Here is a 15,122-nt window from a genome sequence, read left to right as displayed (position 1 = left end):
AGGCACAACATGCATGGGTTCAAATGCATGCTTTAAAATTTTTATGTCTTCTTCTTTCTCTTTTCAAATAGAAGACAGTTTTGTTTTGCATGTGCATGGCAGAAATTCTGTATCTGTGTGCTTAATTCTATATCTGTGTGGAGAGACTAGCTTTTTGGTATTGTGTGGTACTGGAACTTAGGTAAAAGTGATTTATGTATTAATGGTTGCAAGTTTAAGAGAAAATTGTTTTCTGAAAACAATTGTATTTATTTGTATACAAAGGCTTAATATGCACTCCTCTCATATTCCTGGCACCTGATATGATAAATGGGTAGTGTACATATGGCTTAACTGTTCCAACACAGCAAAACCATCTGAAAGGGCTAAGAGCAGTTTCTAATGAGCCGGTAAAGCTTACAAAAGTTATCACACAGAAATAATAAAATAGAACACAGGGGGTTTAATGGCAGCATAGATTTTTTTTTTTCACGCTTTTCTTTGTATTCATACAAGTTTCCACTTTGTAGGAAGAAGGAGTGGCAAGTTACCTGTCCCTAAGTAAACCCTGCTCTCTCTGGAGTTGAGTGGTTAAAGGTGATTCTGCATGGAGACCAAGAGACTTGGGTGAGCCAGTGTTCTCCACTCACCACCCTCCTGACTGAGGAAATCTATGATCTTGAACCACAGTAGGGAAAGCGGGAGAAGACAAAATAGTGGAAGAGATTAGTCCAAAACAGATTCCTCTTCAGGTGCTCCGAGCTTGATTCTTCTGCAGTTACTCACAGCAGCCACGTCAGAGATTGTATTTGTAAGCAACAACTTTGTGGGAAAGGCTGGGGGAAGTCTGATTTGATAATGATGCATTAGCTTCACTCTGCTTACCTAAAAATAAAGAAATTGTGATTATTTGCTGTACAACAATTTATTGAAGCAATTATTTTCTGTTTCTTTGGGCCTAGATTTTTTTCTGTTTGGTTATTTTGTTTTTAACCTGGTGGTTAGTATGCTTTAAAGTTCACATCTTCGTGCTTTCCTTAACTGTTAGTGTTACTGACATGCATGCATACCTACGAATACAGGAGAGAAATTGGCATGGGAGCTGAGTGCCGTCTGAGGAGAAGAACCAGCTACACAAACCAGCCCGGGGAAAAGCCCGGGTAGCAGACCGCGGGGCAGGGGGCCGTGTATGGATGGATGTTAATTTTCCTTTTAATTTCTCAGCCGTTCAGGCCGCAAACCCTGGGCGGTAGAGGTGCCTGGCGATCTCGCGGATGCCGGAGGCGGCGGCGGGCGCTCCTCTCACCGCCCCGGGGCGCGGCCTCGCCCGCGCAGCCGCCCCGCGCAGCGCCCGCACCCGCGCAGCGCCCGCAGCCGAGCCGAGCCCGCACCCGCGCAGCGCCCGCACCCGCGCAGCGCCCGCAGCCGAGCCGAGCCCGCACCCGAGCAGCGCCCGCACCCGAGCAGCGCCCGCACCCGCGCAGCGCCCGCACCCGCGCAGCGCCCGCACCCGCGCAGCGCCCGCACCCGCGCCGAGCCCGCACCCGCGCCGAGCCCGCACCCGCGCCGAGCCCGCACCCGCGCCGAGCCCGCACCCGAGCAGCGCCCGCAGCCGCGCCATGGAGCGCCGCGTCGCCCGAGAGTTCCGGCACAAGGTGAGGCGACGGGGACGGCTGGGGCTGCCTCCCCGGCTGGAGCCGAGGCTGCGGGCACGGCTGTGCCCCGGTGAGCCGCGGGGCAGGGAGGGAGAAGCTCGGGGACTTTGCACTGCCCTGCCACCAGCACGGGTGGCAGCCTCCAGGGGCGGGATGGGTGTTAAAGCCCTTAGAAAGAGAGGGAGAGAAGAGGAACGTTCTCCAGTGCACGAGCGTTTTCAGGGCTTGGAACAGTTTGGTTTTGTTTAAGGCCCCTTTGGAGCAGGTGCTGCTCGGGGCAGGAGCTGGAGTCCAGGCGCTGGCAGTGCCCGCTCAGCCCTGAGCACCCGGCGGGGCTCGGCCCGCTCCGGTTCCACCTTAACATTCCCGGCTCAGTTGTGCGCTCTTGTGCAAACGCACTTGATACATGGAGAGGCTCTGGCTGCCTGGCATTTTGTCGTTTTGTCATTTATCCGGTTAAATAAGTGCTCGGCAGAGCGCAAAATTGTATGAGCGAAGAACGCTCAAAAAGCTCTAATTAAGGAAAGGAGCAAGGAAATAGTTTACGTGTGTAAAAGATGTTTTTGCCAAGCCGTTTAGGACTCTCTCAGATTAAGTTTTTCTGTAGTGTTTTGTGGGGGTTGTTTTGTTTGCTGAAGAAAGTTGTTGTTGATTTGTTTTTTTCTGGTTTTTTGGGGGGGTTTTGTTTTGTTTTGTTTTGTTTTTATCTGCTAGGACATGCAATTTCCACAAAGTAATGTAATGTTTTATAGAAGTATCTGCTGCCTGGTAATAAACACATTAACCAAAGGATTGTTAGGATGAATTAGAGGGACTGCAAAAACACTTCTGTATGTCAAATTGGAGTTCAAGAACATTAAGGACCTGGATATTCCATCATGATGACTGTAGCCATGTAGCACATTGTTTCAGCCTTGCTCCCTATTACTGTATAACTCAACAGTGGGTTGTGCAATATTTCTGTAAAGACTCTGGTTTCTAGATGGGTGGTTACTGTCTTGAACTTTAAACCTTCTCCCTTTCATTGCTGCTATAATTCATAAATCATTCAAGCCCCACCCCGATAATGTGAGATGAATTGTCAGTGTTGCTGCAAACTGCTGGGATGCAGATGTCAGTGACAACTTTATCTGAGTTAGAAGACATTGAAACAGGTCTTTTTTTTTTTTATTTTATTTTGTATGATCTGGCTTCTAGTGACCTCTGTGGTATCCACAGTCTTGGATGCTTACTTTTTCTGTGACATACCAGTGAAGATGCTCACTACTCTGTGGCTTAAACAGGACTTCATACTCCTCTTTGAAATCTGGCAGATGGGGATAGTGCTAACATATTGCATTATTGTCATCTGAACTTTTTCCATACCAAGAAAGTGCTTTTTCCTCCCCACAGCTTCTATTCCACTGAATAAACTTGGGTAGACTTCTTGACAGACTTCATTTTCTTTTATGTATGTAGGTGCAGATTGTGTGGTGACTTTTTATTAATTTCTGTGAAAAACAGTGCAATGTATGAGTGAGAAATAGAGCATAAACAACTCTTTGTATTCTGGGTTTATCAATTATACAGTACTGTGAAGACTCTTTAAATAACCACTGAAGGGTTGAGGGTGGAAGAGACACCTGGAGGTTCTCTGCCCCAACCCCCCATGCTCAGGGCCATCAAGAGCCGATTGTCCAGGACTGTTCCAGATGTTTTTTCTTAAATATCCTTGGTTTAAAAGGTGTGAAATCACCTATCCCATGACTCTACAGTTATTTTCTTGAGAAGTAAATATTAAAATACTTCTGTGATCCAAGTGATACCATGTCACTGCTAATTTTTTTTTTTTAAGATAGTGGGGGGATGATATTTTAGGATTTATGAAATTAGAGTCAGCTTTTAGAAGCTGATGATAAGTCCAGATAAAGCATATGTTTTCAGTAAGACTTTACCCCAAGGAGTTAAAGAATTAGGTAAATGGCACAAGATGCAGGTGGCTATGATACAGTGATAACTGATGGAAGAGGAGGCAGCAGGAGGAGAATGACCCATTAGTAGGAGTGGCCCAGAACGATTAACCCAGCTGTAGCATTCTGAATATATGAGGAATCACCTGGGTGTTGGGTCTGGTCAGACGAGAAGGAAGTTGCTGATTAGGATGAGAAGTGCAGGAGTCAAACAGAAAGACTGAATATTTTGTCAGAAGAAATAGCAGAATTTAGATGTTGCCCTCCATTTTGTGAGAGGAAATGAGGATGTATCCACCTGCAAGCATATCAGGAGAAAAATTGAATGTTGTTAATCTTTGCTTTCTCTGTCAGGAAAAAGAGATGATGGATTTGCCCTTTCCTGTGTAGGATTGATGCACTGAAACATTTAATGTTCTTTGTGGGACACTGCTCGTACAGTATCTTAGGTAGCACTGGGCATTGAGCTCAGTATTTTACCTGTCACAGAAGTGAAAAAATGAATGCTGGAATTAGTTTGACCTTGAGTTTTACTTTTACAATTAGCCTTGCCTCGAGTCTGTGCACAGCATTGCTGAAGTTTAGATTGCAAACATTTTATTTCCTTTTAAGACAGACTTTATGCTATGTGCTTTGAAATTCACTGTGAATAAATGGTATTCACTGGTATAACTGTAAAGCAGTCTTGACCTGCATGTAGCTTTCTGGCCTTTAGGTGTTTTGAAAGTGTTTTTTTCCAGAGGAGACAAGTAACAGAAAACCACCTGAATGCGAAGTCTTGCTGGCTTTAGAGAGCCAGGAGGTACAAGTAATAGAAAACCACTGGTATGTGAAGACTTGCTGGCTTTAGAGAGCCAAGTGGGACAAAAAGGAATATGAAGCATGTATTTAGTTTAGAACATAATACAAACCATTGCAAACCTGGAAAGAAAGGGCCTTTCTTTAAGTATGCAAATTGTTTCTCAGTCTTCACGTCACAGTAATATTACCCTTTAGGTCAGATGTAAATTGTTTTCCTAAACATCAGGCTTGTCCAGATGTAAAACTGATGTGATGTGACCTCTCACTGCAAGTAAGATTAGTGGGGGTCTCACTATCACTGAATATAAATTGAACTCCTCATGTAAGAATTCAGGTTTGGTTTTCTTTTGTTGTAATTTACTGTAATTATCCAAGAGCGGGCATAGTAATATGACACTGGTTTAAGTAAAGGTACTATTAGTGGGGGAGGAAAGAATAACTAGCAAGTTCTATCAGTTAAGAGCTGGAGCAAAGAGGAACAGAGGTGTAGCAGTTTGCATAATGCTAGAAGTGAGCTCCTGAAATCCGTGGTTTGGACGACAGCACAGAGATTGTATCTCAGCGTGGTGGTTTTATCTGTGACAGCATGTGCTACATTAACGAGTGGCCAAAAAGGTTTCTGAAGACATTTATTCAAGAGTACAGTGATTATCAGGTAAGACAAATATGATATTACTGTAATAATCCTACTGCTGAGGGGAAATCTAGCATACAGAATATATCAGGATTCACCACCTTGTCTAATCGTTGTCATACTAATTTTAGGAGCTCTCATTGTAAGCGTGACATTGTGAGATAATGCTCTGTTGCAAAAACATGTTTATCTTTTAAAAAATTATTTTTCTTTGATGCAACTCTTGTTCTGTGGCTGAAGAATCTGTGACAGTCTCTCATGTTCAGCATTTGTGGCTGTTAAGTCAGAGATTAATGATAGTGTCTTTGGGTTTTCAGGTCAATCTATTAATTGACAATGAAGCGGAGAAGGATTACCTTTATGACGTGCTGCGGATGTACCACCAGTAAGATCTACCTTTATATATGTTGCTGTGGAATTTTACTGATAGTTTTCAATTTGAAGAATTAATATTCATGATTTTAAATAGTCTTTCTATGTGCTACTAGAAAAGTAATTGAAATAAGAGGTTTTTATTCTGTTTAATGAAATCTTTTGGTTTCGCAACATAACCTGCAGGCAAAGAAGGAGCATGTCTGTAATCACTTATAAAGCGACTTTGGTTTTATGACTTGGCAGTTTTTTAAAAGAGTTTGGTGGATTAATATCTGGGAGTGTGTATGGGGAGGCTCCTGCGTGATAAAACTTAAGAAAAAACTTAGTTCTTAGGAAACAGGAAGAGAGTGTTAATAATCTTCATTTATATTTCCAAATAGTGCTTATTTGTTTGATACAAAGTTTTCACTGATATTGCTTTTTAAAGACTTTTTGCTAACTTTTCAGATAAAAATTTTGCAACTATCCCTCGCAAAGCTGGAAAAATCTACTCTTGGAATTTGTTTGGCATGTTTAATGACTCTGGCTTATTACAACACAATGGTAAAAAATTGGAAAGGTGATAGGCCTATTACCAACCCTTTTGCTGAACTGATTTAAACCACAGTTGCCTCAGACTTGTTTCATTGCAAATGACAACAGCCCATGATCCATTGTTTTTCAGAGAAGATGAGAATATATTTTCCACTAATCATAGACAAGTGGTCCACAAAGACATTGTTTCCATTCATATTGTAATTTAAAGCTTCTCAGCTGAGTGAAACGTATATGTTCCCATCTGATGTTTGTAGTTATGGGGGTATTCAGCTGCATATCTGATTCTGTTTCACTCAGGTCTGTCTAATTGCTTTTCCATTCATAAAGACTGTTGTTTGGAAAGCCAGTTGGTTCAGCAGATCTGAATTATTTAAAATCTTCTTGCAGTAACAAAATTAACAATGCATATGGCAACTTTTCTTCAATTTCCACAACTGCAATGTCTTGGGCAAAATTTTCAATATCTCTGTGAACATATAATGATGATGTATCACTTCTTGGGAATACATTATGAAATATTCCAGGGCAAAAATATGTGCATTTGCTGTTGGAGTTAGCACTTAATTTCTGCTTCACTGTGAATAGTACTTCCAGAAGTATTTGACCTCTAATCCCATATGGGTATTCCTGATATTCTGTATTTTCAATGCCCGCACCTCAGAAATATTGCATCTCAGGAAATGTAAGTTTAAAGAAAGGGAACAGTAAATAATGCAGAAAAAGTTTAACTGAATATTTTATAGGAATAGCTCTGCTGAACCTTAGCTGTTCCTCCACTCCTGCAGCTGCACAACAAAGTATATTTTTTAGATTTTAACCATCTCAGTGCTGACAATTTCAAGGAGACCACTTTGCTTAGCTCTCATCAAAGAGATGCTTACAACTGTTTAACTTCTGTAGGTTTTGTGGATTTGTTAATCACCCTTCAGATTTGATTTTGAACAAAAACTGGAACTTAAACAAAGTCTTTGCTCTAGCTGCTGAATATTGTGATTTTTATTTATTTATTTATTTATTTTTTTGTCCTGGATTGAAACAATTTGTCAGTCCTCAAAGTTCAGGAAAGGAAGGAGCTTGTAGCCTATATTTACTTACAAGGATCCCTAACTAATAAGGAAACAAAAATCCATTGGGCAGTTATGTCTAATCTGGAAAGTTATTTTCAAATGGTTCCATAAATCTTGTGGGTACTCTGAGAATGAAATTGGAGATGTCATCTATAAACGTGATGTGCATGACCTTAAAAGATCGAATGAATGTATAGAAGACTTCACATGTTTGGATCAAGTATTCTTTATTTACAGAAGGTTTGCTTTCTCAGGGGCTATTTTGCTTTCATCAAACCAGTATCTGCATAAATATCTCTTTTGGTAGCTTGAAATGACATGCAAATAGTGAAGCCATGTGCACAACAACAACTTACACAAAATGAGCACCAACTTATACAAACTTGTACAACTTTTGGTTGGTGCGTTGTTTACCTGTGTTTGTTTTGTCACTGTGTTTTTGCAGGTCTATGAATCTCCCAGTGCTTGTGGGGGACCTGAAGCTGGTGATTAATGAGCCCAGCAGGTTGCCTCTGTTCGATGCCATCCGCCCGCTCATCCCATTAAAACACCAGGTGGAATACGATCAGCTGACACCCAAACGATCCCGGTAAGACAATGCAGAACAACAGCAAAACAATGCAGCTAATGCAAATAAAACAAGAAATAATGAGTTTTGAGGTAAATTCAGAGTAAAATATTGTTCATCTCCGTAGAGTTGAGCATAGTCGTTTTACTTTTGCTGTATTTGCTAGAAGTGCAGCTACCTGTACTGTATTTAAATTGTTTGCCAAGCAGTTTAATCTAGTAAAAGCAGGGTAAAGGAGTCAAAACCAATGTTTTCTCATTTTTTTTGAATTTAATAATAAAAAAAAGATCTCATCGCTCTAACCTTCTGAAAGCAATTTCAGCGATTGCAAATATCTCTCCATATGAATAAGCTTGATATATTTAGTTAACACACATCCATCCAAATTTCAGTAAACTTGCTTTTTTAGGCCTAAATCATATAAGAGAAAAATAATGTCTAACTTTCATATGAAACATTATGGAGATAAGGTGTTATGCAGCTGAACACTCGAGTGTTTTTCATTTTTGCAGAAAGCTGAAAGAGGTGAGATTGGATCGATTGAATCCTGAAGGGCTTGGATTAAGTGTAAGAGGTGGAGTGGAATTCAGCTGTGGCCTCTTCATCTCCCAGTTAGTTAAAGGAGGACAGGCAGACAATGCTGGACTTCAGGTATGAAAATTCTATTCATCTTAGCTGCTGAGGATTGTTCTTTAACATTTAGAAATTGCTTTTGCTAAGACACTCTTTGTCTCTTCTAATAGAATTCCTGAGATTGTAAAGCAATGCCATGGTAACAATCATTATACCAGTGGTGAATCAAGTAATTTAAAATGTTCATTTTGCTGTTTTTAATGATATGTAATCCTTTTTTGTTTTTCTTGTTTGAGATATGCTATTTTTTGAAGGTTAAAGGCTTTTCTGGAAAGCTTGTCTTTCATGACTATGTAAGCAGATGGAAAGAAAGATTTCTAGACTGTGGAAGAGTGCTTTAAGTTGCTAAGTTTTGATTAAATGTAGAACAGAACATATAAATACTAAAAGTGTCAATTCCATCTTGCATAGATATCATTTGTGTAATGAAATGTTTTCTTGAATGTGGTATTGTCCATAAGGGTCCCAGGATGAGGGAAGAGATGAGAAAGTTGACTCCATGTATCAGAACGCTTGATTTATTATTTTATGATAGATGATATATTAAAACTATACTAAAAGAATAGAAGAAAGGATTTCATTAGAAGGCTAGGCTAAGAATAGAAAAGGAATGAACAACAAAGGCTTGTCTCTGACTGAGACAGTCTGGACAGGTGAACTGTGATTGGCCATTAATTAGAAACAACCAGATGAGACCAATCACAGATCCACCTGGTGCATTCCACAGCAGCAGATAAGAATTGTTTACAGTTTGTTCCTGAGGCCTCTCAGCTTCTCAGGAGGGAAAAATCCCAAGGAAAGGATTTTTCATAAAACATGTCGGTGACACTTGAAGTTATGTATTAATTGTGGGGGTTTTGGTTTATGCAATAAAAGAAAGAACATATTTTTTACTATTCCCAGTGTCCTCTGTACTGCATAGAATTGCACTTTCTGTGATGGAATTTTGGATACATGAACTTGCCAATAAGGTTGGCAAAAATAATTATGTGTGGAAACATTGCAATACTTATGCAATTTGCATAATGAAGTTTTGTGTGTTTGGTTTCTTTTCAATGTGGCATTGCTTAGGGAAGAGAGAAGTGAGAAATTGCTATGCCAGATGTCTGCATCTTTCTATCAGACTTTGAATCTGATAAGGTGTATTAAAGGTCTGAATTTCTGACTGGAAAGGCTAATATGCCTGACTACTTTGAACTTGTCAAGTCTGAATATTTGCTGTAAGTATTGATGGATAAGGATTGTGTTTAACACTAGTCCAAAATATATTAGACTAGCATAATTCATTAAAGTGTTTAATTAAGCTAGCATGTTTTTGTAGATATGCTTCAGTATTACCTCACAAATATCTTAGAGGAAAAAATAAAAATAAATATCTGTTAACAAGGCAGTCAAAGTTAAGTTTCCCTATTTGTGTCACTCATGCTGAGAGCTTTGTAAAATTTAAACTGTTCCTCTTTCTGTTTGCATGCATGTGCATGCCCTTCTGTTTGTGCATTCATACCTATATATCCCATTCAGAACCACCTTTGAATTAGTTCTGTCTTCTGTCAGCCTGCTCTGCACAGGTGCATGACTGACATGCATGACAGGTGCATCCAGAGGGATGCTTTACAAACTCCTTGGAACAAAACCACAAGTTCTGTGTGTAGTTTGAACTGAGAGGGTGTTATAGCTCAGCACAAACCTTGTGCTCTGTGTGTTCTCAGCCTAATTTAAGCATGGGATTTGCCAATGGGCAACTGCAGAAAAGGACATTGACATCTCAGTTTGCACTACAAAAGTTCATCCTCTGCATTACACAGCAGGAATGGGAAGTGTAGACAAGGGAGCTGCTCCTGGGCTGTGGTGAGCTCAACAGGAGAGATTCCCTCTGCTTCCTTCCTCATCTGCTAGAAACTTGAGAAAAAATCGAGACCAGTCACTTATATGGCTTTTGTAAATCTTCTGGAAAATATTGAAAGGCACTAATGATGCTGATGAATGAAGGACTTACTAACCACTGCCTTAAATTGCCATTCTAATACGTTGGTGTTCATGCTGTGTTGCACTCTGCTTCTCTGCTTGTTTCACACCGGCGTTTTGACACAATCACTGCATAAGGACTGATGTTCAGCTGTTGTGCTCTTATTAGGATGTCAGTTTTCCCTTTATCTGTGCACAAAAAGGCCCCTTTGCTTTCTGTAACTGAGGTTGTTGCTGGACATGTTGGTGTCAATGAGGGGGATTGTAAAGGATCTTTGGGCTGAAGTGTACAAACTCTGTTGCAACTCAGAACATTGTTAGGGTTTAGCTGACAAAGTAGGGACAGTAAGGGGAAAGAATACTTGAGACTGACTCTGAATTTGTTAGGGTTAGATTATATGAGTTCCTATGGCAGATAGTGCTTTGCAGCTCCTGTAACTGCCTGGCTTCTGGTTTTTGATACGTGGTGTTAAAGCTCAGCCTAAAGTGCCTGAATAATAGGTGGCACTAGGCACTTTCTGAACCTCACTGAATAACAAGACCTGACAGGCAGCCCATTGTTCTAAATTGCTGTCTCACAGTAAAGCCAACTGCTTCTGAAATTTCACCCACCTGATTTATTTAACAAAATCTCCACACATTTTAAATCCCAAAAATGCAGTCTGAGAAAGGTATAATGATTTTCTATTATACCATCAGTTTTACATCCTGCTGCTTTTAAATTTTCCAGTTCAAATTGCTTGTTTTCTCCTTGAGGCACTTTCCAAGTTACATTAAAATGACCAAATAATAATGAAGGTTCTCTGTGGGACTTGTAGGTTTGACCCTTTTTTGACTACAGTTTCTCTAAAAGGCACAAGTGTTTTGTCCTTCCATTTAGAAATGGACTTCATCTCTCCCTCCCCCCACCACTGCTTTTTGATACTTGTGTGTGAGGATTCTGCTGAATACAAAGAGATTGGTGTGAATGATGAAAGTGGAAGCAGTATACAAAATGGGAAATTTGAAACAGTTGATGTTATTATATGAAGCTCTTCAATTTCCTAGAAGCACTAAATATTATATTTCTCATGTTAAAAGTTAGAAATAATAGGCATTTTACTTGGGAAAAGTTAGGTTTGCATCTTTTTTCTAAAAAATCTGTCATCTCTCTGTTGGATAGGGAAAGGGGAAACTGTGATATAATACCAAAATAATTGTTACTGTTCTACTCTGCTCAGTCCCACTGACTTTTATCTCTACAGCTCTGATTCATTAGCTTGGTATACAGTGATACCTGTACAAAAGTAACAAAATACATGAAAACAGCTATTAATGACCCCAATATTAGATACCATTGTTCAGGAAAAGTTATTCAAGTATCCTAAAGAGAAGCAGTTTGCTGTATGCCTATATATCTCCTGTAGTTCAGCCTAGATTGGGTTATTTGTAAAGCAGCCTCAGTCCTTGTCTGTCATCAATACAAATGTCATTAGGTTGAGTGAAGAGTGTTGAGTTTCAGAAATAAGATGACAGTCTAGTAAAGGAGAGTGTTAAATATATCTGTATGGGAAAAGCTCATTCCAGTACTGGAGGGAAAATAAAATATACTCTTGTGTGCATTTATAATTTTGCAAGAGCCTCTTGGGGAGATGAGAAGAGATTTGACTCAGTGAATGCTGATATCCTCAGAACAATGTGAGTTCTGCTGGTACAGAAGCCCCAGGATGGCACTGTCAAACTGTCAAACTCCCTGAACCTGGGGGTTTCTGTGTGTTAAGGCATTGCAGCCCATAACAGCATGATAGGTTACCCTTTTAAGGAGTCAGGTTGGTGAAAAGCCAAGCTCCATGCTCAGTTACAGTCTGCATGATGTGGAAGATGTGAGTAAAGGGGGGATCTTGAACTCAAAGAAAACCAAACAAAAAGCCCACCCTCCCCCTTTGCCACATATGTAAAATCAACAGAAGATGGATAGGGTGGATGGAGATGGTTTTGGACGTTTGGAACAGTCAGCTGGTTAAGTGAGTGGCAGCAAGAGCTGTCAGGGATGTAACTGTAAACTGCAGACCTCATCTGTTCTTCTTTTCTGATTCTGTATTTTACCACAGGCTGTATGTTCAAAAGCCTTCATTGCTGACCTATTTCTGCTGTTACTAAAGATCATTTTTAAAATCTGTCAAGCTCTTAGGAGTGCAGGCCATTGCCCTGGATGAGATTTTTTTGGATGCCCAGCAGAGGGAGTGGATGTCCCACTGGTCAGGAGCTAGGGACCACAGTGTGTTTTGCCTCTGCAAGCATGTTCCATTCTGCAGGACAGTTTTCTTTGCTTTTGTAGCCTTCTGATGCTGTGCTGTGTCAGACAAAAATCAGCTTCAGTGGAAAGTGGGACCATGAGTAATGCTGGTATAGTAGACATGTTAATGTTTTGTGTAGTGTTGCAGAGCATGAGACACTTCCCAGAAGAATTAGAAAAGCTTGTGAAAGAAATAAAGATAGATTGATGGCTTGTTTGGTTTTGTGTTTGTGCTCTTTTTCTTTTTTTTTTTTCAATTCACCAGATCACAGTAGGAAGATTCAAGGCATCATTACAAAATGAAAAAAGGCAGAAGGTGATAGCAACCCTGATGTCCTGTCACACAATATTGAGCCCCTTTGTGTGTTAAAGTCTCTAGAACACAGGCTATACTGAGGACTTTCTACTTCCAGTTTCACTCAGTCCTCTCATATAAAATGAAAGCACAGAGCCTCTCATAAAGTAATTGTAGATTTTTTTAAAATTATCTTGATAATGCATTCCACCTAAATTTTGTTGAATAAAAATATAGTTTCTTAACTTTGCTGAAACTTGAAATCAGCCTAATGCAGATACCAGCATGGAAAACTTAAGCCTCAAGTGAAATTTGGAAGCTTGACACTTGAGTCTTTAAATGGAACATTTTAGGGGATCATTAACTAGGGATAATGCTGCCATGAAACCAGACACATCTGTGAGGAGGCACCCCAAGTTTCATTGACTGAGAACAAAAACCCATGCTGTTGTTGTTAATGAGAAAAGTCTCATCAAATACATTTTTCACAACAAATATTCACAATAGCTCAGAGGAAATGCTACTGGAAAGGATCCAAAGTATTTGGCTTTGTCCCTGTGGAGATCAGAGGTATAAGATGATACGGTTGATGGTTTGTTAAGGCAATTTCATGGTAATCATTTGTATATCTTACTGTGCAGTGCATTGGTCTGCATTGATAATGGAAGAAATCATGCACTAATTTTCATACAGCCACATAACATGGTTCACATCAAGTAAAAGTTTTTGCTTATGGTGCTCCAGCCAGGACCTGGCATTTTTCATTGTAATCTTGAGCAGATTTAAAGGCACTACCTAAAATGAAGTAGGCAATATCTTCATCACTGACTCCTTCTCAGCCTAGCTGGGTAGGAGGATCATTGGGCAGAGTTCATAAAAACTTGGAAAATTCTCTCTAGTCATCACAGCATATCAAATTTGGATTTCTATTAGAGGAAGAGAAACTTTTCGATTGTACTTTGATAAATAAGATTTGAAACTTTATAGAAGTGACTGAAAGCGCCCTGTCATAATTCTATACTATTAAATTGAACATTGCCAGGGGATTTATATTAGAGGAAGAGAAACTTTTCGATTGTACTTTGATAAATAAGATTTGAAATTTTATAGAAGTGACTGAAAGTGCCCTTAAACTGAACATTGCCAGGGAATGTCCTTGGGGTGCTGCCATTGGATTGCCAATAAATGTTAGCGGGGTCCCCAAATAAAGACCAAGAGGTAAAATCCCTTAAAATAATGCATTTTCTCAATCCAGAATCAGGCAAGATAGTAAGACTAAGTTTACTTTCCTATTGATCAAATATATTAAGGAAGGTATCTCAGAAAACATATGGTAAAAGCAAACTTCAAACTTTACCTTCTGAAGCATGAACAAGAAAATAACTCCAAAATTATTGGAATTAAAACAGAATTAAGGTAATCTGTGGACTACAAATCTGATGTATAGTAGACAGTATTTGTAAAATTGTTATTTGGCCATTAATTTGTTCTTTTGGTGTTTGGTATTAACTCAAAACAAATACAGGTAAGTCTGATCTGACATTGCCTGAGATTCAGAAAGTGTTCATGAATCGACGTGATCTAACCTGAGCATCAAAATTATTGCCAGCTTGCATTCAATCTTAAAAGTTTCTAAAATTGTTAACTCACAATTACTTTTTCTTTTCCCTTCCATTGGTGAGGTTGGGGATGAGATAGTGCGCATAAATGGATATTCCATTTCGTCATGCACACACGAAGAAGTCATCAACCTCATTCGTACAAAGAAAATCGTGTCCATCAAAGTCAGACGTAAGTAACACAAAAAGTCACCTCTATCACCAATGATTGCTATTAATGGATTGCTTGTGGTCTGCAGAAACCTAACAAAGAATTTTTCTTTTTCAGATATTGGCATGATACCTGTCAAAAGGTAATGGCTTTTCATTTGAAAACGGATTCATTTACACACAGCCTCTTCTATCCAAAGAATCTGTGTTTAATTATGAAAATGTGTGAATGCTGATTAAAATGTCACATCCTTTTTAATGAACAGGCAGATGTCTTGCTTGATGAATCTGATATTATACCAGTTGCCTACTTAAATGAACCAATTTCTATTTCCTCATTTGTCACAGATATCTCCTGGAAATTTAATTATCAATGCGCCTAGCTTAGCAGAGAGCTCCACTGCTTTTTTGTGTATGTAGCATTTGATGTTGGCTTTAGAGTTTAGACTGATTTGGTCCTTCAATTTTTGTTGAAAAGCTGAGCCTTTAAGTGGAATGCTTGAGAAATGTTAATGACAGGAGGTGTCACTCTGCATAGCCGTTTGTGTAAGATGTTCAAGTGGTTACGGTTCATTTTACAGTCCTCCTCTGAGTTTCCTAAAATTGCTTCACCTGAGATG

The 15,122-nt window shown here is 39.6% G+C and overlaps 1 protein-coding gene and 1 long non-coding RNA gene across 3 annotated transcripts in view; one reads left to right on the top strand and one right to left on the bottom strand.

The window, feature by feature from the left end:
- Positions 1-422: 422 nt before the first annotated feature.
- LOC132328337 (uncharacterized) lies at positions 423-1,280 on the bottom strand. The gene is made up of 2 exons (XR_009486742.1): positions 1,050-1,280; positions 423-864 (listed from the first exon to the last, which is right to left on the bottom strand). It is a non-coding gene; the product is annotated as an uncharacterized LOC132328337 (long non-coding RNA).
- A 248-nt stretch (positions 1,281-1,528) lies between these two features.
- The window catches only part of USH1C (USH1 protein network component harmonin), a 47,302-nt gene continuing 33,708 nt past the window's right edge, over positions 1,529-15,122 (top strand). For both annotated transcript variants that reach the window (XM_059848963.1, XM_059848962.1), the window contains exons 1-6: positions 1,529-1,634; positions 5,336-5,403; positions 7,443-7,586; positions 8,078-8,216; positions 14,416-14,524; positions 14,621-14,645. In XM_059848963.1, coding sequence (XP_059704946.1) covers positions 1,599-1,634; positions 5,336-5,403; positions 7,443-7,586; positions 8,078-8,216; positions 14,416-14,524; positions 14,621-14,645 — 521 coding nt within the window. In that variant the 5' untranslated portion in view covers positions 1,529-1,598. The remainder of the gene's footprint in view (positions 1,635-5,335; positions 5,404-7,442; positions 7,587-8,077; positions 8,217-14,415; positions 14,525-14,620; positions 14,646-15,122) is intronic.

Source organism: Haemorhous mexicanus, chromosome 6, assembly GCF_027477595.1.
Source record: "Haemorhous mexicanus isolate bHaeMex1 chromosome 6, bHaeMex1.pri, whole genome shotgun sequence".
NCBI classification, from domain to species: domain Eukaryota; kingdom Metazoa; phylum Chordata; class Aves; order Passeriformes; family Fringillidae; genus Haemorhous; species Haemorhous mexicanus.
The sequence above is the reverse complement of the archived record's forward strand: the minus strand, read 5'-3'. Positions and strand labels throughout refer to the sequence as shown.